The 21,927-nt window shown below is 32.4% G+C and overlaps 1 protein-coding gene across 1 annotated transcript in view; it reads left to right on the top strand.

Moving 5' to 3' along the window:
* The window catches only part of znrf3 (zinc and ring finger 3), an 86,577-nt gene that overhangs the window by 57,285 nt on the left and 7,365 nt on the right, over positions 1–21,927 (top strand). The window contains exon 3 of the mRNA XM_073841108.1: positions 21,338–21,412. Coding sequence (XP_073697209.1) covers positions 21,338–21,412 — 75 coding nt within the window. The remainder of the gene's footprint in view (positions 1–21,337; positions 21,413–21,927) is intronic.

Raw genomic sequence — 21,927 nt, 5'->3', positions numbered from 1 at the left:
ATAAACATCAGAGGCAGCATCGTTAGTTATTTTTTGATTTTTTGATTTTTTTTTAATAGTTACATGTTTGAATTTATATATTTGTAAATTTACATATGCCACTTTGTGGTCTATTTATTATTATTATTATTATTATTATTATTATTAATATTTATTCTATTTAGTTTCATTATTAGATTTTATTTTAGGTTCTTGATGATGACATGGTTATTTTGCAATTAATATTTTTTTTTGTAAAATCTACAGTAACAAAAATAAATAATAAAATAGACACCGTTTAGGGTTACCATGGTAAATTATTAATGTAGTATAAGTGTAATGTCTCTAGTTCGTCTATTTATTTATTATATTAACCTTTTCCTTATCATTTTCCCATATTATATAATAATAATAATAATAATAATAATGATAACAATAATAATAAAATAAACATGAGATGCAATCATTTTATTTATATATTTTGTAAATTTACATGCCATCTTGTGGTTTTTATTATTATTATTATTATTATTATTATTTATATTATTTATATTTTATTAGGTTTCATGTCAGATTCTTGATGATGACATGGTTATTTTGCAACAGTTTAAAAAATGAAAATTAAGCACAGTGTACCATGGGGTTACCATGGTAAATTATGTATTATAAGTATAAAATCCTCTAGTTTGTCTATTTATATTTATATCATTTCTTTGTGGTCTATTAAGTAGTAGTAGACGACTTTTATGTCAGGATCCATAACATGGTTATTTTGCAATTAATGAAAAATTTTTTTAGCGCAACCTAGAGTTACCATGGTAAATTATTATGAGGGTAGTGTGTGAACGCCTCTACTTTGTATTGTCAGACATCTTCTGACTTTTGTTTGGGTTCTGTGCTGATTCATTTGTGTGTAATTTTATTTCAGTGGAATGGCTATAATAAAAAGATTAGGAAACAATCTGTCTGTCCGACATGAACATTTAAGTATGTCTGTGGGTTTTTAGCATAGTTCTGGTGATTGTAAAGATAGCGTAGATGCTGACCTCCTTGGGACGCTGCATTTTTAAACTCTGGGTGACCCTGGGGCAGCCCTTTGTGTCTGATTGTCTTATGACAGTGTCAGCAGAGCGTCTCCCTGCAGTGTTAACCTTATTAAAGCTAACTTATGCGTGTGTGTGTGTTTGTTTGCCTCATGCTGCGGTACCCTTATTAAATCTAAACTCGTCTGGATTGAGTTATCATTGACAGGGAATCCACAGCACGCTTACTTGATAATGACTCCTTTGGTGAAAGCTCTGAATGCTCCACTGTACTGAGCAAGAGCGTTTTACATCTATTTAAAAGAAAGCGTCTGAATGGTGTACGTGACATTGTTGAGCCTTTCAGAAATGCAATTAGCTTCACTTTTCCCCTTTGCAGCTACAAGGATAGGCTGCGCTGGCAAAACCGTGATGACAGCTTTTTAATCGCTGCTGTTTTTTGGTTTATCGTCTTAGTGCGTTTTAAAGTCTCTTTGTATTTGTGGTTGTACGTTTGAAGGAGATGTCAGCTCCACAGCTTTACTGGCTCATGAAATCAAAACTGACCTGTTTGATAGCATTTCATAGTCTTTAATTAAAAAAGAAAATTGTTTAGTTATTTGATGGTTAACCAATAGCCAATTTAGGCTTTCAATAATCAATGGATACAACTATTTTAAGTCTATAAGTCGATCAAAAAAGTTCATCAAAGTTGTCCTAAGACAAGAACAGGTATTGTTTTGGTTTTAAGACAACTTTGAAAGGTGAAAGAGGAAAGGTTTTGATGTTCAAATGCAGACTAATTTAATTTATTTAGTTGTCCTAAGAGGAGAATGGGTATTGTTTGGTTTTAGGACAACTTTTGTGAAAGGTTTTGATCCACTTCAAATATTGACTTTTATTTTATTTATTTATTTATTTATTTTTTCCAGTAGTCAACATTTGAAGTGATCAAAAAAGTTAATATTGACTTTTTTATTTTTTTTATTTTATTTAATAATTAATTAATTGATTTATTTAATTTATATTCAGTAGTCAACATTTGAAGTGGATCAAAAAAGTTAATATCGACTTAAAATATTGATTTTTTTTAGTAGTCAACATTTGAACATTGAAAAAACTTTGATAAAAGATTTTGATGCACTTTTTATTTTGTTTTATTTTATTTATTCTTTTTATTTGCTGTGGAAGCTTGTTTCTAAATAAAATAAATAGAAAAAAATTAAAGCAACACGAAAGAGTTTTTTTTAACCTTAAAATAATGTTTCTGAACTCGTGTCAGTGGTTCATCAACTCATAGCAGGGTGAAACGGCACTTTCGTATTCGCTTTGCGACCCTCTATCGACCAGAACAGCACTATGTAAGTTTGGGTCGTCGGGTCGTGGTTTTGTAGTTCAAATGAGACTACAAATGCGACTTGCTTTACAGAAAAAAAAAATAGCAAACTATGTCATTATTATGTTTTATTTCATTTTCATACTTTCATAAAGTCATGCAACATACTCTACCTTGTCACTGGACATCGTTATTTCCAAAGCCGGTCCTGGATAGCCTCCAAACAAATAACGCGCATGTGACGCGACGGTAGGGTTCAATTATTTACGACAGCGGTAATGGACAATTCCGCTTCCAACCTGTAGAGGGAGCGAAGTTCTTTAGTGTTGCTTTAAATTATGACTTTTTATCTCACCATTCAGACTTACTTTCTTGGGATTTTTACCTCTTAATTTTGAGAAGAAAAGTCTGAATTGTGAGACATAAACTCGAAATTGCAAGAAAAGTTAAGATAAAAAGTTGCAATCACATTATTTTTTTAATTCCGTAATGAAAAAAAAAGTGTGAGAAGAAAGTCGTAATTGCCAGATATAAACTTAAAATTCGCAAAAAGGGAAAGTTTTCTTTTTTTTTTTGATCTCACAATTATGATTTGTGATAGTTTATTTTGAGATTATTGTGAGATAAAAAAAATATATATTTTATTTTTATCTCATACTGGAAATAAGCTTCCATAGATAACTTTCACTATCTTGTTTCATCATCTTGTTTTACCTAGAAATATGTCATATTTTTGAAGTATAATGTATTGAAAACTGCAATTCACATTGACTTTAAACTTGTACTAAAATGTGTTTTCTTTCAAAACTGTTGCAACATACCTCACCTCAAATTTGGTATGGAAAGGAGAAAGAAAAGACAGGATTGTTTACTTTTCCTGTGCATGGTTAAGACTGGAAAACCGGTATAAAAACAAAATATACACCCAAAAAGAAAGCGAGAGGAAAGCAAAAAAAAAAAAAAATGAGGGGGAAATTTAATTAGCGGTTGTCCGTCCTGAGGCGCAGGGATTACAGTCACCAGAGTTAGCGGGAAGCCGATGGGCTTTAAATTAGTGGCTGCGTTTTTTGACTGATCTTTGAGTGCAGGGAAAGGAAAGAGAGGGGGGAAGAGCCTTGAGAATGATAAATGGAGAAGAGGGCAATTTTACGACCCCTCAGGAAGTTGCTGCCATAGCAAAGAACCAAAGCTGGAGTTCATTCTATTAATGATGAAATAATGAACACAGATTCTCCCACAGAAACCTTCAATGACATCACCAGGCTCGCCGTCATCGTGTCTTGTCATTGAGGCGCCGCTGATAGATCTAGTGGCTATCATCTGGGGAGGAACATTTAGTACTTCCAAATCAACACCATTTGATTGCATTCACCCACATGCAGCTGTTGAATGAGAAGAAATCCTTGTGGCATCCACTAGAGCTAATATGCTAGTGATATATGGGGTTTTAGTGGCAGGAAACATTTACCCACTTTGAAAATAGGCTTTGAAACCAAAGTAAAAGTCTGTTTGTTTAGGCCTGGTTTAGTCTTTATGTTCAGTCCAGCTTGTTGAGCCATGTGGCATGAAGTAAGAAAAGCTTTGCCACTTTTTTTTTTTCCTGTTTCCATGTTTAATTGTAAGTATTGCTATTAGTTGAGCCACTGGCACAACTTACCCCAAAGTATCCAGGACACTTACAGCCATACAGCTACCAATTCATTTCAATAAGAATGTACATAGTTATGTAAAGGACTAACCGTTAGTCAACGAGAAGAGGCTTGGTCGACCAAAATTTTATTAGTCGCTTAGTCACAGAAAAAGAAAAAACAATCCACAGGAAGTGGCGAAGTCACTGGTCTATGTGGAAATACAGTACATTGGGCAGAACATCCCAATGCTCACCTATCCATCAACCTCAATTATGGCTTTTCATCTGAAAGATGTATGTAGTAGCAACTTTACATTACAGCTCGATCTTGATATAATGATCAAGTGTCTGAGCTGAATAATAGCGCGCTCACTGCATGACAGATAGAGGAGCTGGTGCAGTCACTTGCTCTTAAAATACTCCGTCATACACATAAAAGTAATACATCTTTCGAATCTTTAAAGACCCTTTTTATATGTGTGCACTGGAATAAAAACAAAAAGTTGCGCTTTTGTAAAATAAAGCAAACAGGATGCGCTTTCTGCCGTTTCGGTTTCTGTGAACTTGCGAAACTTTGAAAATCCATTTATACTTGCCTTACAGACATGAAAAATATATCTGTAGAGAGTAAAATGTCTTTAAATGAAAGTTTTAAATGGACCGCTTCTAATCGAAAACATATTCTCAGATTATGTAATCCGTATGAGTGTATGCATCTCTTAAGATAACAAAAAAAAAGCGCTAGTTCATCAATAAATTATTAAAATGTTAATGCAGTCTCCTTGCTGTTTTTCGCCGACACATTCATAATTTTTATATGCCGATGCACTGTGGCAGGCTTTTTTGCGTGCGCTTTAGCACTTATTAGGTTATATTGGCAATTAAAGGCTCATTATTATAATTTATATGGTTTATTAATAAACGTACGACTAATAGTCGACTAATGCTTAAAGTGAACGACTAGTCGACCAGAAAAATCTTTAGTCGAGGGCCGCCCTAATTATATATTAGTTATAGGCCAGGTATGAATTTTATTAAGTTTTTCAAAGCATTTTACATTATTCCAAAATGATAACTCAAGGCAGTTACAGTTTAACAATATATTTTATCTGTAAATCTGTTATTCTTTTTATTAGATTTTTTAACTATAGCTTTTAACTATTGTTTAATTGGTTTTGGATCATCAGTCATCAAAGCTCTATAAATATTGGTCACAGAGATTTACTTTAAATTTCACCAAGCTTATTACTCTCTCAAAACTCCCACAGATGTTTCATGCCATTTTAAGCCTTAGCAATTCAATCCAAGTGTGTGAGTTTACTTACTACTTAAAATTAGTCTTCCCATTGACACTGTCATATTGTTCATTAAGGCCCCGTTTACACGAAGGGAAGATGCAGATATTTCCCTGCGGTTTGGCCTCTCATTTACACGAAAACCCTGTTTTTATCACAGAAAACGATTATTTCTAAAAACTCCGGCCAAAGTGGATAAATTTGAAAACGCCGTTTTCACGTTGTAGTCTGGACTGTGAAAACGGAGCTTTTGAAAACGATGACGCATATTTATAGTCATGTGACGCATTTTGTACCAGTAGATGTCTGTTTACACCAGTAATTGTGTCTGTGCTATTCACTGTCACACTGCTGCTAAAGAGATTTACCTTGTACACTCTTCAAATTACAGTCCTAAAATGACAGAAAATTTACTCACAGTTGCTGTCCTGCAAAACATGACGACAACTGCTTTTCAGATAAAATATGAATGAGCGTGATATAGACGCGTCAGTGGATGATGAGATATTTCCGTAAATTATCCCGCCAGAAGAATTGTGTGAAAACCTATTATGTCTGTATAATTTTGGAGGCTTTACGTATGCGCAGTAAGGCGAATATGATGTTTTCCTACGTTTCAGTGTGGATGAGAAACTTGGAAAACGCTTGGAAACGCTAGTGTGGACAGAGAGCGTTTTAAAATGAAAACTCCGTTTTCAAATGTATCTAGATTAATGTAAACGTAGCCTAAGACAGATTTGTGAAAGTGCACGCTCCTCTCACGTGACTTTCCCCCATTCATTCTCAATTACCACCCATCAAACTCCCCACACGCTTTAAAGGGTTACTTCACCCCAGAATGAAAATTGTGTCACTAATCACTTACCCCCATGTCATTCCAAACCCGTAAAAGCTTTATTCATCTTCAGAACACAGTTTAAGATATTTTGAAGGAAAACCGGGAGCTTTGTGGCTGTCCATTGCCTGCCAAGTAAATAACACTGTTAAGGCCGAGAAAAGTATGAAAGTCGTTGTCAATATAGTCCATCTGCCATCAGTAGTTCAACCATAATTTTACGAAGCTACGAGAGTACTTTTTGTATGCAAAGAAACAAAAATAATGACTTTATTCAACAATTGGTCTCCTCCGCGTCACTGTAGCACAATTTTGGAGAGTATCCCCTGATGGAACCACTGATGGATCCAGATATGACAACTGCTTTCATGTTTTTCTGGACCTTGACAGTGTTATTTACTTGCCAGTCAATGGGCCAGCAACAAAGCTCCCAGTTTTAATCCAAAATATCTTTAAATTGTGTTCTGAAGACAAACAAAGCTTTTACCTTTGGAACGACATGGGGGTAAGTGATTAATGACAATTTTCATTTTGGGGTGAAGTAACTCTTTAAGGAGTCTGTTAAAACTCAGTGGGCTCAGGGGAGGAGAGAGAGACGCAGACTCCCGCTGTAACTTTATCTGCTGGTGTTATACATTTTGTACAATTTTGTATTATGCCTCTGTATGTAAACTTCATTCGTGAGCTTCAGGAAACACCGAACATCAGTCTTTCTGTCCTGCGAGTTATTCTTTGGCTGCACAGTTGCAGGGCCTCATATTTGCCTCGTGACAGAGTCGGTCCCTTTGCTAGATGCCCCCTCTCTCTCACACACACACACACACACACATGCACACGCACACGCACACACCAAGTGCAATTTCTGGTTATGCAACAGGAGCCGGGAATGATGATAGATTTTGTTAGAGCAGAGAAAGTGAAAGGCTGACTGGAAGTAAAATGCTTGATATTATGGTTGTTTGAAGAAATCAATGAATTGAGCGGGAAGAAAAGACATTTATATACCGATGTAATAGAGTGAGCATTGAAACTAGCAGTAAAAGCAATGAATGGCAGCTTTATTCACCTGAACTAGCGTGTGCATTTTATAAACAGCACACCCCTAAAGTTGGCTAATTAACAGGTGAATGTTCCCTCTGTGAAACAGCTTCATAAAACATTGTTAATTAGCTGTAAAACGCATTATGTCATTATGAGGTTATTTTAAAGTTATTTAGCCCAATCTATACCACTTACCTGAACCTAGCCTTATCTTTTCAATCCTTTAAACTGTTATGGCTCACAGCATCAAACTGGTCTCAGAACAGGTCTGAACAAGAAGCTGACCTGTAGTCCAGGGTCTTCTGGTGCCTTCCCTGAAATTATCCTATATTAGTTCTGCACTACTTAACAGGGGCCTCCAGTGAGACTGGCATCTCGGTTAGGTCGCTGCGTCCACCGACCGGGCCAAAATCAAGACCTGTTTTTTCTGTAAATAACCACTGACAGTGTGATGACATGTTATTAAGACTTTCACATCTCATCTTTAAAGAGAACGCTTCTAGCGTTGTGAGCGCAAGCTTTAGATCAAACTTTAGTGTCTCAGAGGTGTCCATCTGTTTGCAGTAGTTCAGTTATGTAAAAGCTAGTTTACTGCACCTACATGAACTCTAAGTGACACTGTTAAATGAACAGTTCAAATAGTTAAGTGGCAGAGATTTCAGGAAGTTATGCAGTAAACCTAAAGATTAATTTAGTTTCAGTCATAATCAGTGAAAGAAGGATTTTTTATGGAAAAATTCTTATTTCTTGATTTATTTATTATTAAGATGTGCATGTTGATGCTTTTACAGTTGCATATTGCCAAGTACACAATGTAGAAATTAATGATTTTTTTTAAAATAAGCACTTTACTTTTTATGTTCATCAAAGAATCTAGGGCTGGGCGATTAATCGAAAAGTAATCGAAATCGACATTCAGAACCTATAATCGATCAAATTTTTCCAGGTCAATTATTTCAATTACTTTCCCTTTAAAAACACTACCGCGTGTGGAGTCACGTGACCCCGCTCCGTTACGTTACGTTATTCCTCCGACATGTCGATGGAGAGCTTAAGCAGTATTTATACAGTAAAAAGTATTTACAGGATATACAAGAGTAATTTTATTTAGAAGAGATACTGCTTATTTTCTACTTTTAATATTTATTATTTTATAAATAATTTATTTTGTTTCCAAAAGTGCAAGTTATTTATTTTCACTAATTTAAGAAAAATGTGACTTTTCGTTTTACGCAATGTGCGCTTTAATTTCAGTTGTTCAACACTGATGTTCAATAAATAATCATAGATAGTAGATAGTGTGTGCACCCTTCATTCAAAAATCTCTCACTTGTAATATGTGAGCATATTTACTGTACAAAACTTGTCAGTGAACTATGAGGGCAAAAAAATAAATATTATTTAAATATAATTAAATGTAATTTTATTAATGAATAAAATAATCGTTCATTAATCGTAATCGGGTTAAAATGTTCAATTAATCGAGATTTTGATTTTAGGCCAAATCGCCCAGCCCTAAAAGAATCCATAAAAATGCATCTCTGTTTTCACATATTAAAAGGCTAGTTCACCTAAAAATATAATGTAAGTCAATGGGAACCAGCAAATGTTTGGTTACCCACATTCTTCAAAAATATTCTCTTTTGCTACAAATTCAGCTTAGCCATTATAGGAATAAAGGACATTTTAAAATATATTCTAATAGAAAATTATTTTAAACTGTAATAATGTACAGTGTTTTTTCTGTATTTTAAATAAAATAAATGCAGCCTTCTTGACTTCTTAATTATCTCGAACGATTTTGTGTGTACTTGCAGTTGCTGAGAGAAGAAAGTTTAATTTAGCACTAGGTTTATGCTGTGATTTGTGTGCCTACATGACTTTTACAAGCTTCATAAACATTTTTCACCCATAAAAATAGTTTTAAATTGTAACACGCTGTACTCATGGTTGCTGTAAAATGCAGCCCGTTGTTGCTTAATGGACTCTTTTGTCCATAAGACAAGTATTAAACCATAAGCGTAAGTGTGTGTTCTAGTTAAGGGTTCCAGCTGGTTGGCAGTAAGTTTTGTGTGGCACGTTTACACAGCTTCTAAGAAATACGATTTGGTGCTAAACTTACAAATAGATATATCTCAGATAACATCACTGTACATATGTATATGTGTTTTTGGGTAAGTTGTACTTTACTTTTTTCTCTTTTTTTGTACTCTACTGTACTATAGTACGTTAGTTTGTAAGAAAAACTAACATCAAACAGTCATTTAAGTCATATTTTTAGGTGTTAGTTTACCTTACATTTGAGGTAAATTCTATGTAAAATTCCTATTTTTCTTTTTTTTCTTTTTCAAAAGCACAAATACCAGCCTACTACCAGCCAAAAGTTTCTGAACTGTAAGATTTTTAATGTTTATTAAAGTAGTCTCTTCTGCTCACCAAGCATGCATTTATTTGATCCAAAATACAGCAAATTTAAAAAAACAATTTTTTTTTTTTACTATTTAAAATAACTAATTTCTATAAGAATATATTTAAAAATGTAATTTATTCCTGTGATTTCGAAGCTGAATTTTTAGCATCATTACTCTAGTCACATGATCCTTCAGAAATCATTCTAATATTCGGATTTGCTGCTCAAAAAACGTTTATTATGGTGAAAACAGCTGAGTATATATTTTTTTCAGGTGTCTTTGATGAATAGATAGTCCAGAAGAACGGAATTTATCTGAAATAGAAATCTTTTGTAACATTATAAATGTCTTTATTATCATTGTTGATCAATTTAAAGCATCCTTGATAAATAAAAGTATTAATTTCTTTAATTTCTTTGCCGAAACAATGATACTGACACCAAACGTTTGAATAGTATAGTGTATAATGTTAAGCTTTTTTTTTTTCAGATAAATTCTGAAGTTTGGATCTTTTTCATCAAATCTGGGAAAAATGTACTCAACTGTTTTAAATATTAATAATAGTAATAATAAATGTTTCTTAAAAAGCAAATCAACATATTAGAATAATTTCTGAAGGATCATGTGACACTGAAGTCTGGAGTAACGATGCTGAAAATGTAGCTTTGATCACAGGAATAAACTACATTTTAAAATATATTCAAATAGAAAGCATTTGTTTTAAATGTGTTTTTGCTGTACTTTGGATCAGTGTTGTTTTCGTCAACGATGACGAAATCATTTCGTTGACGCCACTTTTTTTCATGACGATAACGAGACGATGACGAGATAAAAATGGCTCGTTGATGACTAAAACATGACGAGACGTGTGTGAGTTTTCGTTGACGAGACGAGAATAGACGAAAATGTTAGTGGGTGGTCCGTCAGACGTTTAAAATGCATGACATTTCCGCTTATTGTGCATGCCAAATAAAACTTAAAAAGTATCTGATGCTATGGCAAGCCGTTTTAGCATTAAATACTCTTTGCAATACTAGTATGGCAAGCCGTTTTAGCATTCCATCCTTGTTTGTCTTTTATGTTCTAAAACATTCCTTCATTATTGTAATTATTGGTGAAAATAGTCGATCCGGAAGCTCACATTGTGTTGAACTATAGATCTGCTATTTTCAGAACTTATAAGTGACACTACCCAACAGCAAAATACTTACTGACCTACATTAATTTGTTAAAAGACTACTTTTTTCCCTTTTTTTGACTAAAACTAGACTAAAACCTTTTTGACTTTTCGTCGACTAAAACTAGACTAAAACCTTTTTGACTTTTCGTCGACTAAATTTGGACTAAAACTATCACATATAGAAGTGACTAAAATTTGACTAAAACTAAGAAGCATTTTAGTCCAAAAGACTAAAACTAAGACTAAATCTAAGATGGTTGTCAAAAACAACACTGCTTTGGATCAAATAAATGCAAGCTTTTAAGCAGAAAACACTCTGTTTTTTAAAAAAATCTAAAACTTTTGACTAATAGTGTATAACTTAAAAAATGAAAGCAAAAGAGCAGCTCTAGCCTATGTCTGTTTAGCCTTAAGTGTTGTGGTTCTAGCAAGGACCTCAGTGTAAACTTGAGCTAAGTGTGTTGTTTGGGTTTTCATGTGAAGTGTAGCCCAGGCAAACCCAGTAGTGAAGAGACTGTGAGAAAGCAGGCAGACACAGTTTTGTGCTTATTTTATTTTCTCTTTTTTTTTTTTTTTTTTTGCTATTTCCCTTTTTCCCTGCAAGAATCTAGGACTTGCCTAAATAATGTCTTGGCACTTACAGAGAAAATGAAGGGTGATTTAAAAAAAAATCTCACCACATGTAAGTAAACTCTAAATGAGGAAAGTATGCCTTTATCTTTGAGGAAACCCAAAGGCCAGAAGGCAACCTGAAATTACAGCGTAATGGCAGAGCTTTGCTTTCTGAGGACTTAATTACTTTAATTATAGCAATGCAGAGAGTGAGTGAGTGTGTAGGATTGCTGAAATATAAAAAAAAGGGGTGAGGAGGAGAAATCAAGAGGAAAAATTGCAAAAAGATGGGAGAGATGATTGCTTCAAGCGTCTGAAAATTGACTTTTGACCAGCTGGAGTTCACAGTCACCTTTTCACAGTTTTATTTTTTTGGAATTTTGTGTTCATTGCAGCTTCAACTGTATGTTCCATTGAATAGCACATTTATTTCTACTACAGTAAAGGTACAGTAACATGACTTTCTTAGGCCTCTGTGATTTCCACAACGCAGAAATTACAGCTAGAATCATGGAATACAGACATAAAAAAAGAAGCTTTGATTAATAGCAAATTTTGGTTCAATATATTATATTATATTATAGTTTTTATATTTAGAATTTTAATTGTTGTTTTACTGTGTGTTTGAATTTATTTGATCATTTTATTTTTATATTTTAATTTCAGTTTTAATTTAAGTACATAAAGTTCAACTAAATGAAATGAGAAATATCTTATCTTAACTTAACCCTTAACTCTGAGTGTGTTTTGGGGCCCTGAAGAAGTTTTGACATGCCCTGACATTAGTATGTTTTTAAGATACTAAAAAAAGCACAAATGGCTAAAGTCTGATTACATTGTAATTAGCACAAATTGGACTACAATAATATGGAAGCAACAGGAATGTACATGTTTGTGTTTTTGAGAAAACGTTTATGCGTGGTTAGTGAAAAACTAAAGTACGTTTTTTTTTTTTTTTTTTTACCATTTTATTTTTTACACTTCAGTTAAATGTTAATTTTAAGAAATAAAAATGTTTTTATGGTTTAGAAGTAGCTTTAATGTAGTTATATTTTGTAAGTACATTACGAGTCAAAGTTTTTGAACAGTAAGATTTTTTTTTTTAATCTTTTTTGCTCACCAAACCTGAATTTATTTGATCCAAAGTACAGCAAAAAGAGTAACATTTTGAAATATTTTTACTATTTACAACAACTGTTTTCTATTTGAATATATTTAAAAATGTAATTTATTCCTGTGATTTCAAAGCTGCATTTTTTGTGTTTTTGAGAAAACATTTTTAGTGGTTAGTGAAAAACTAAAGTAAAAGTTTATTATTATTTTTATTTCTTTCTTTTTTACGCTTCAGTTAAATGTTAATTTTAAGAAATAAAAATGTTTTTATGGTTCAGAAGTAGCTTTAATGTAGTTATATTTTGTAAGTACATTACCAGTCCAAAGTTTTTGAACAGTAAGATTTTTTTTTTTCTTCTGCTCACCAAACCTGAATTTATTTGATCCAAAGTACAGCAAAAAGAGTAACATTTTAAAATATTTTTACTATTTAAAATAACTGTTTTTAATTTGAATATATTTCTAAATGTAATTTTATTCCTGTGATTTCAAAGCTGCATTTTTTGTGTTTTTGAGAAAACGTTTTTAGTGGTTAGTGAAAAACTAAAGTAAAAGATTATTATTATTTTTATTTCTTTTTTTTTTTACGCTTCAGTTAATTTTAAGAAATAAAAATGTTTTTATGGTTTAGAAGTAGCTTTAATGTAGTTATATTTTGTAAGTACATTACGAGTCAAAAGTTTTTGAACAGTAAGATTTTTTTTTTAATCTTTTTTGCTCACCAAGCCTGAATTTATTTGATCCAAAGTACAGCAAAAAGAGTAACATTTTGAAATATTTTTACTATTTACAACAACTGTTTTCTATTTGAATATATTTAAAAATGTAATTTATTCCTGTGATTTCAAAGCTGCATTTTTTTGTGTTTTTGAGAAAACGTTTTTAGTGGTTAGTGAAAAACTAAAGTAAAAGTTTACTTATTGTTATTATTTCTTCTTTTTTTTTTTACACTTCAGTTAAATGTTAATTTTAAGAAACAAAAATGTTTTTATGGTTTAGAAGTAGCTTTAATGTAGTTATATTTTGTAAGTACATTACGAGTCAAAAGTTTTTGAACAGTAAGATTTTTTTTTTAATCTTTTTTGCTCACCAAGCCTGAATTTATTTGATCCAAAGTACAGCAAAAAGAGTAACATTTTGAAATATTTTTACTATTTACAACAACTGTTTTCTATTTGAATATATTTAAAAATGTAATTTATTCCTGTGATTTCAAAGCTGCATTTTTTTGTGTTTTTGAGAAAACGTTTTTAGTGGTTAGTGAAAAACTAAAGTAAAAGTTTACTTATTGTTATTATTTCTTCTTTTTTTTTTTACACTTCAGTTAAATGTTAATTTTAAGAAACAAAAATGTTTTTATGGTTTAGAAGTAGCTTTAATGTAGTTATATTTTGTAAGTACATTACGAGTCAAAAGTTTGAACAGTAAGATTTTTTTTTTTTAATCTTTTTTGCTCACCAAGCCTGAATTTATTTGATCCAAAGTACAGCAAAAAGAGTAACATTTTGAAATATTTGTACTATTTACAATAACTGTTTTCTATTTGAATATATTTAAAAACGTAATTTATTCCTGTGATTTCAAAGCTGCATTTTTAGCATCATTGCTCCAGTCACATGATCCTTCAGAAGTCATTCTAATATTCTGATTTGCTACATTTATGTTGAAAACAGCAGAGTAGATTTTTTTTAGGTTTCTCTGATAAATAAAAAAAATCAGAAGAACTGCTTTTATCTGAAATAGAAATCTTTTGTAACATTTATAAATGTCTTTATCTGTCAATTTAAAGCATCCTTGCTAAATAAAAGTATTAATTTCTATAATTAAAATTTTCTAAAAAAAAAAATAAAAACGGACTCCAAGCTTTTGAATGGTGTAGTGTATAATGTTACAAAAGCTTTTTATTTCATATAAATGCTGATCTTTGGATCTTTCCATTTCAAAGAATCCTGAACCAAAATGTACTCAACTGTTTTAAATATTAGTAATGTTAATGTTTCTCAAACAGCAAATCAGCATATTAGAATGATTTCTGAAGGATCATGCGACTCTGAAGAAGTAATTATGCTAAAAATTCAGCTTTGAAATCAAATTAATAAATTAAATTTGAAAAAGGAAACAGTTATTCTAACTAGTAAAGCTATTTCAGAATTTTACTGTTTTTGGATCAAATAAATACAGGCTTGGTGACCAGAAAAGACTAAAAAAAAAATCTTTTGACTGGTAGTGTAGCTAACTACTTATTCAAAAGAGTATCTACAGTTTCAAAGGGTATTGTGTGTGTGACACCTGAACAAGGTGTGTGCGGGGGGTGGCGTGGTGGTCTTTGCTTCGTCTTAAGAACTTTTTTTTTTTGCTGTCATTAGGCAAGTTGCTACATCACAGTGCTTGCTCAAAGTAGATTCCATGTCTCTTTCTTCTAGCCTGTTCCACACGTGCACACTCTCTCACTCTGTTGCACTCTCTCTCTCTCTCTCTCTCTCGTTCTTTCAGACAGCCACCCCTCTCTCCAAACCTTCGTTTTCTTCCTAAGCTCTTTCATTCAGCGCTATTAATAATTAACTGCAATTGCCGTCTTCAAAAGAGCCGAAACACAGCTGAAGCACATTGATGTGAGGCAAACAAGGTAGAGCGCGAGAGTTCAGTCTGTTTCCGCATTCCTGCGGATCAGTCAATCAGCTAAACGGTAGTATGAATTTAAACGTTGACAAGACATAAACAGTCATTAACTTCCACTTCGTTTTCTTCTCTTGAGGTGTTCCCTCATTCAGCGTCCAACGAATCCCATTGGATTCTCACACGATTAGATGTTTACGGAGCGCGTTCACTTTTAAATGCAAGTTACAGATCTCATTAAAGACTCTTGGGGCATGATGAAAAATATTGCTATAATAAACTAAGAATATAGTGTTGGTTATCTTACCCTTTCCTTGCATGGTTTTATTTTATTTGAACTCTCCTAAAAATTGTTTGCTTTATCCAGTGTTATGTTGAGATGCAAGGTGGAGAAGAGGTTTAAAATGTTTGCTTTGTCTGTTCGTTTTATATTTGAGTTTGCTGCATAACCTCTCACCCAGCCCCTTTGTGCCTACACCAGTGCCGTCCCATGAGTTTTCTCCGGGTTGTTTTTGTTCTTCTCGCTCAAGCTTTAACAGAAGTCAGAATGGGAATCGGTTTCACTGGGATTTTCCTGTGGGATTCAGTGAGTCTTGTGTTGAAAAAACATTTCTGATTTGATAATGAATGTTGGCGTCAACATTTTTTACAATGTTCCAGTGTGTTATTTGATTTGGACTTCTAAGTTGCTATTTAGCAAGATCAGTTTACCACATTACCAGACTCATCATAGTGCGGTGCACATCAAAATACAAAATGACGTGGTTAATATTTCAACTTCCCAGTCAGTGTGAGCGTGGAGTTAGAATTTGCTTTGTTAAACTTAGAAAATACGATGGAAATAGTAGTTTGATTACAAATGATAGAAATAAATAGTATGTAAACGCATATATTGGCCATTCTACAGAATTGGTCCAAAGTCAGAGTTGGAAATGTCTTGGAAAAAAAATTGGAAATGTCTTGGGAAAAATTTTTAGTTTCTTTGGCAAATTGTATAATATCCAAGACACACATTTCTAGTAATCGTGTAGTTAATTCTCATATTGTATTTTCAGAAAGTTTTGGAATATTTGTCCTCTTCCCAAATTTGTCACTACTGAAACACATTAAAATGGTTATAATTGAATATTTACTTCTTAAGTCTGATGTTTCTTTAAATTGGGCTGCTTTTAAGTGAATGCAAATCTTTTAATTGAAAAAAAAAAAAAAACATTTTGTTCCCACATTTTAAGCATTTGGGGTTTGCGGACTTTGTTGTTGTAGTTTCCTATATATATAGTTTGAATTTTAGTATAAAAAAAAATACTGGTAATTACTATTTAAAAAATGTTTTAAATTAAAATGAAGCTGAAAATAACATCTGAAAAAAATTATTTAAAAAATTATTAAAAATTACTCAAACTAAGATTCTACAGAATTGGTCCTAAGTCAGAGTTGGAAACATCTTGAAAAAACATGTTTTTTTTTTTGTTTTTTTTTTAAATTGTATGTATAATATCCAAGGTACACATTTCTAGTAATTGTGCAGTTTAATTGTGCAGTTAATATTTCAACTTCCCAGTCAGTGTGAGCGTGGAGTTAGAATTTGCTTTGTTAAACTTAGAAAATACGATGGAAATAGTAGTTTGATTACATATGATATAAATAAATAGTATGTAAAAGCATATATTGGCCATTCTACAGAATTGGTCCAAAGTCAGAGTTGGAAATGTCTTGGAAAAAAATTGGAAATGTCTTGGGAAAAAATGTTAGTTTCTTTGGCAAATTGTATAATATCCAAGACACACATTTCTAGTAATCGTGTAGTTAATTCTCATATTGTATTTTCAGAAAGTTTTGGAATATTTGTCCTCTTCCCAAATTTGTCACTACTGAAACACATTAAAATGGTTATAATTGAATATTTACTTCTTAAGTCTGATGTTTCTTTAAATTGGGCTGCTTTTAAGTGAATGCAAATCTTTCAATTGAAAAAAAAAAAAACATTTTGTTCCCACATTTTAAGCATTTGGGGTTTGCGGACTTTGTTGTTGTAGTTTCCTATATACATAGTTTAAATTTTAGTATATATATATAAAAAAAAAATACTGGTAATTACTATTAAAAATGTTTTAAATTAAAATGAAGCTGAAAATAACATCTGAAAAAAATTATTAAAAATTACTCAAACTAAGATTATACAGAATTGGTCCTAAGTCAGAGTTGGAAACATCTTGAAAAAACATGTTTGTTTTTTTTTTTTTTTTTTTTTTTTTTAAATTCTATGTATAATATCCAAGGTACACATTTCTAGTAATTGTGCAGTTTAATTGTGCAGTTAATATTTCAACTTCCCAGTCAGTGTGAGCGTGGAGTTAGAATTTGCTTTGTTAAACTTAGAAAATACGATGGAAATAGTAGTTTGATTACATACTATTTATTTCTATCATATGTAAACGCATATATTGGCCATTCTACAGACTTGGTCCAAAGTCAGAGTTGGAAATGTCTTGGAAAAAAAATTGGAAATGTCTTGGGAAAAATTTTTAGTTTCTTTGGCAAATTGTATAATATCCAAGACACACATTTCTAGTAATCGTGTAGTTAATTCTCATATTGTATTTTCAGAAAGTTTTGGAATATTTGTCCTCTTCCCAAATTTGTCACTACTGAAACACATTAAAATGGTTATAATTGAATATTTACTTCTTAAGTCTGATGTTTCTTTAAATTGGGCTGCTTTTAAGTGAATGCAAATCTTTCAATTGAAAAAAAAAAACATTTTGTTCCCACATTTTAAGCATTTGGGGTTTGCGGACTTTGTTGTTGTAGTTTCCTTTTCCTATATACATTGTTTGAATTTTAGTATAAAAAAAAAATACTGGTAATTACTATTAAAAAAATGTTTTAAATTAAAATGAAGCTGAAAATAACATCTGAACAAAAAAAAAAAAAAATTAAAAATTACTCAAACTAAGATTCTACAGAATTGGTCCTAAGTCAGAGTTGGAAACATCTTGAAAAAACATGTTTTTTTTTTTTTTAATTGTATGTATAATATCCAAGGTACACATTTCTAGTAATTGTGCAGTTAGTTCTTGTCTTTTTTTTTTTCTCCCCAAATTTGTCACTACTGAAACACGGTAATAAAACTTTAATTAGAACGGTTAGAGTGGCCTATTAAGATTTTGCCTAAATATGCATTGTAATTTTTTTTGCTATTTTATTAACTTTTTTTTTTATTAAACAACAGTTACATTTTTAACAATATTTTAAATGTAATTAAAGAGATTTGTTGTATTTTAAATCCAGTTTTTCTTTGTAAAAGGCAAAAAGTTGATCATACTGATTTCAAAGTTAAGGATTCATTAGTTTGAATGTACATTGAACCAAAAACTCATGACATCATAACATAATAGTTAATAATTCAATATACTTTATCTTTGACAAAATATCCACATTTTCGGTAGTGACAGTAATGCTTTGGTAGCAACCACGTCACATTACAGAATTTTAGCTTGCATAACTGTGCTAAAATTTAGCTTATTTGCCCCCAAATATGAGGACTATGTGTTCCCTTTTGTCATTACCGAAACAATGATAACATGTTTCGGCCGTGACTGTTGCGGTAGTGACAATTTTATGGGATAACACCCCCCCAAAAAAAACGTTACTACCGAAACTCCACCAAATGTTTTAGTAGTAGTGACTGTTTCGGTAGTGATAACTTTTGAACCTAGCTCAAAGATGCAAATCAGCACATGGTTAGCTAGCACAGTTCTGAAAAGTGGATAACATATAAAAACTAAATGTTATGGAATACCTGTCAAAAAAGTGTTCAGTAGTGACTTTCCTTAAAGTTACACACAGATTTTTCAGACTTTTGAACACATTTACCTCAAAATGAGGAGACCTATCTATCTACTCACACCTTGAATCTATGAAAGAGTGACATAAATATTTCCTGATCATAAATGTAGAAATGTACTTCAAATCAGTCTTAGGCAATGGACTAAAACATAGACTCTTTCGGTAGCGACATGAAAAAATGCGGGGCACATTTTTTGTTTACATAGTTTCTTAATTTACAAAGAAAATATTGAATAAATATATTCTTTTGAACTTCACTTTTTTAAAAGAATCAAACAGATTCTTTTAAAAACAATGGAAAAAAACTAAAGTTATTTCAATATCACTTCCATTAGTTGAAATTTAGGGGTTAGGGTTTGGGATAGCCACCTCTCAAATGAAAGTACCCAATAAATGCTGATTTTAAGTATATTAAGCTTACTAACATTTTAAATATTATTGTGGGTTTCAATGAATAATAGAAGGATCTTAGTAAACATTTAGGATTTTAATACTTAAATGCTTTTCAAATGTGTTTTTTGGTTGTGGGACAGCAGTTTGCACCAATTCTGTAGAATGGCCCATATATGTAAATTGATGAATGTATATTTGATGAGTAAAAAAAATACCCTCTGATAATCATACAAACTGTAAATTTAGACTAAATCCCAACCTAAACCAACTTTCTCATTTAGGCCTTTTACGTGAGACTTAGCTTGAGATAAATCACTTTGACGTAAATGAGTGTAATGGCGTCTATGGGTACATGTATTGTTTGTTGAACAGTCACTAGCAGTGTCTCTACCACACACACACACACACACACACACACACACACACACACACACACACACACACACACTCATACACATGCATAAGCACACAGGCAGTGTGTGGAGAGGCCATGCTTTCTCTCATAGTACCCAGAATGCCTTGGGCTTGGAGCGTTGCCATCCCTTTGCTACTCTGATAACAGAGTTATAGAGCTGCGCATTGTCGCTTTGATCTCTTTATTTTGCTTTTTTTGTTTCAGCCTGTTCTTTTTGCTTTCGCATGAGTGCAGTTGGAACGTACCCAGCCGTCAGTGTGTAAACAAAATGCGAGTCTGGCTATGTGATGTCAATCCTCTAATAAAATAGTAAAACAATGAACATCAAAATGGCAATAAAATGGTGGACAAATGAGGCAATGATAGCACAACTGAACACACTGATCAAACTGAACTGAGTTATGTACCGAAAGCCACTTAAACCATCACAAAGTATGTTTACTTGCTCTGTGCACACTGACTTGTGAGCCACAGCTGAAGTGTAAGAGCGACCTCTATTGGCTGGGAGAGAAACAGGTTGAACAAATAACGTGGTGTTGAAATATGAGACCCTGGACCACAAAAAACAGTCATAAGGGTCAAATTTGTGAAATTAAGATGTATACATCATCTGAAAGCTGAATAAAAGTTGTTCAAATGAAGTTCCTAGCAATGCATACTAATCAAAAGGTTTTGATATATTTATGGTAAGAAATTTACAAAATATCTTCATGAATCATTATCTTTACCTAATATCCTAATGATTTTTGGCTTAAAGGTTGTATCAGCGATTTCTAGCCTAAAACATAAAGTGTCAATTTCAGCTGACTTTTATTCACGATCCGCTCGCTGCCTGCCCCATAAATTGTCTGTGAAAAAAACGCGTCTCTCTGGTCAGCCTAGGGTCCGAGATATGCCAAAAAAACAATCGGCACTACCAACCTTTCCACAGATAAACAAACAGTGTTCCAACCAATCAGCGTCAGGGGTTTGGTGTTGTGGACTTTCCTACTGGTGCAGGGATGTGAGGGAGGCGGAGCGAAAGTCCACAACACCAAACCCCTGACGCTGATTGGTTGGAACACTGTTTGTTTATCTGTGGAAAGGTTGGTAGTGCCGATTGTTTTTTTGGCATATCTCGGACCCTAGGCTGACCAGAGAGACGCGGTTTTTTCACAGACAATTTATGGGGCAGGCAGCGAGCGGATCGTGAAGAAAGCTCAGCTGAATTTGACACTTTATGTTTCAGGCTAGAAATCGCTGATACAACCTTTAAGGAAAAATGGATAATTTTGACCCATACAATGTATTTTTGGATATTGCTACAAATATACACGTGCTAATTAAGATTGGTTTTGTGGTCCAGGGTCACAAATGTAATTTATATATTAAAATTACTCAAAAAGCAAATTAAAATAAATTAAAGCTAAAAAGTAATATAAAGAACTGATTTAAAAATGACAAAAGCACCCTTCAAAATTACCAAAACTTCAAATAAATAACTTAAACTGAAAATATAAAAAGAAAAGCCAATTCGGTTTAGTTTCAGCACTACATTACCAGTTTTAGATGAGATGTCGGACCTTTAAGTGAAGTAGAATAACCTTTTTTGTTTCTTGTCATCCTCACAGGCGAAGAGAGCTGTTCAGAGAGGGGCCACTGCTGTTATCTTTGACGTCTCGGAAAATCCAGATGCCATCGACCAAGTGAGTATAACATCAGTAATGTGTTGAACCTTGAACGTCATGACAGCTTTGACTTAATTTGATCTTTTATTAGCAGTACATCTATTTTTGATATTAGCGTTTTCACGGGTAACACCTTGAGAAACATATTTGATCAGTTATTATAGATGGATATATGATGTGACTTAAAAAAAAAAAAAATTAGTTCAGTTCCAGCCGACCAAGCTTTTGTAGATGGTTTAATATGTTCAGTTGGTGGTTACGTCCCCCTATGAAAATTAACCAGGGTTTTATTATAGTAAAATTGTAGTAACCATGTTTTTTGGTTGGTTAAGTACCATTTCTCTAACCACAGTTTTACTACACATAACATAGTTAAACTATGGTTAGTGTAGCAAAACCATTGTAAATTCATGGTTACTGTGGTTTAACTACAATAACCATGTTTTTTTGGTTATGTTTATAGAAAAAATAAATAACAGGACCATTCAAAAGGGTTGTGGTCAGTAAGGTTTTCTTTATTTATTTTCTTTGGA

The sequence above is a fragment of the Garra rufa genome, chromosome 5 (genome assembly GCF_049309525.1).
Source record: "Garra rufa chromosome 5, GarRuf1.0, whole genome shotgun sequence".
NCBI classification, from domain to species: Eukaryota; Metazoa; Chordata; class Actinopteri; order Cypriniformes; family Cyprinidae; genus Garra; species Garra rufa.
This window is presented reverse-complemented; position numbering and strand designations above follow the sequence as displayed.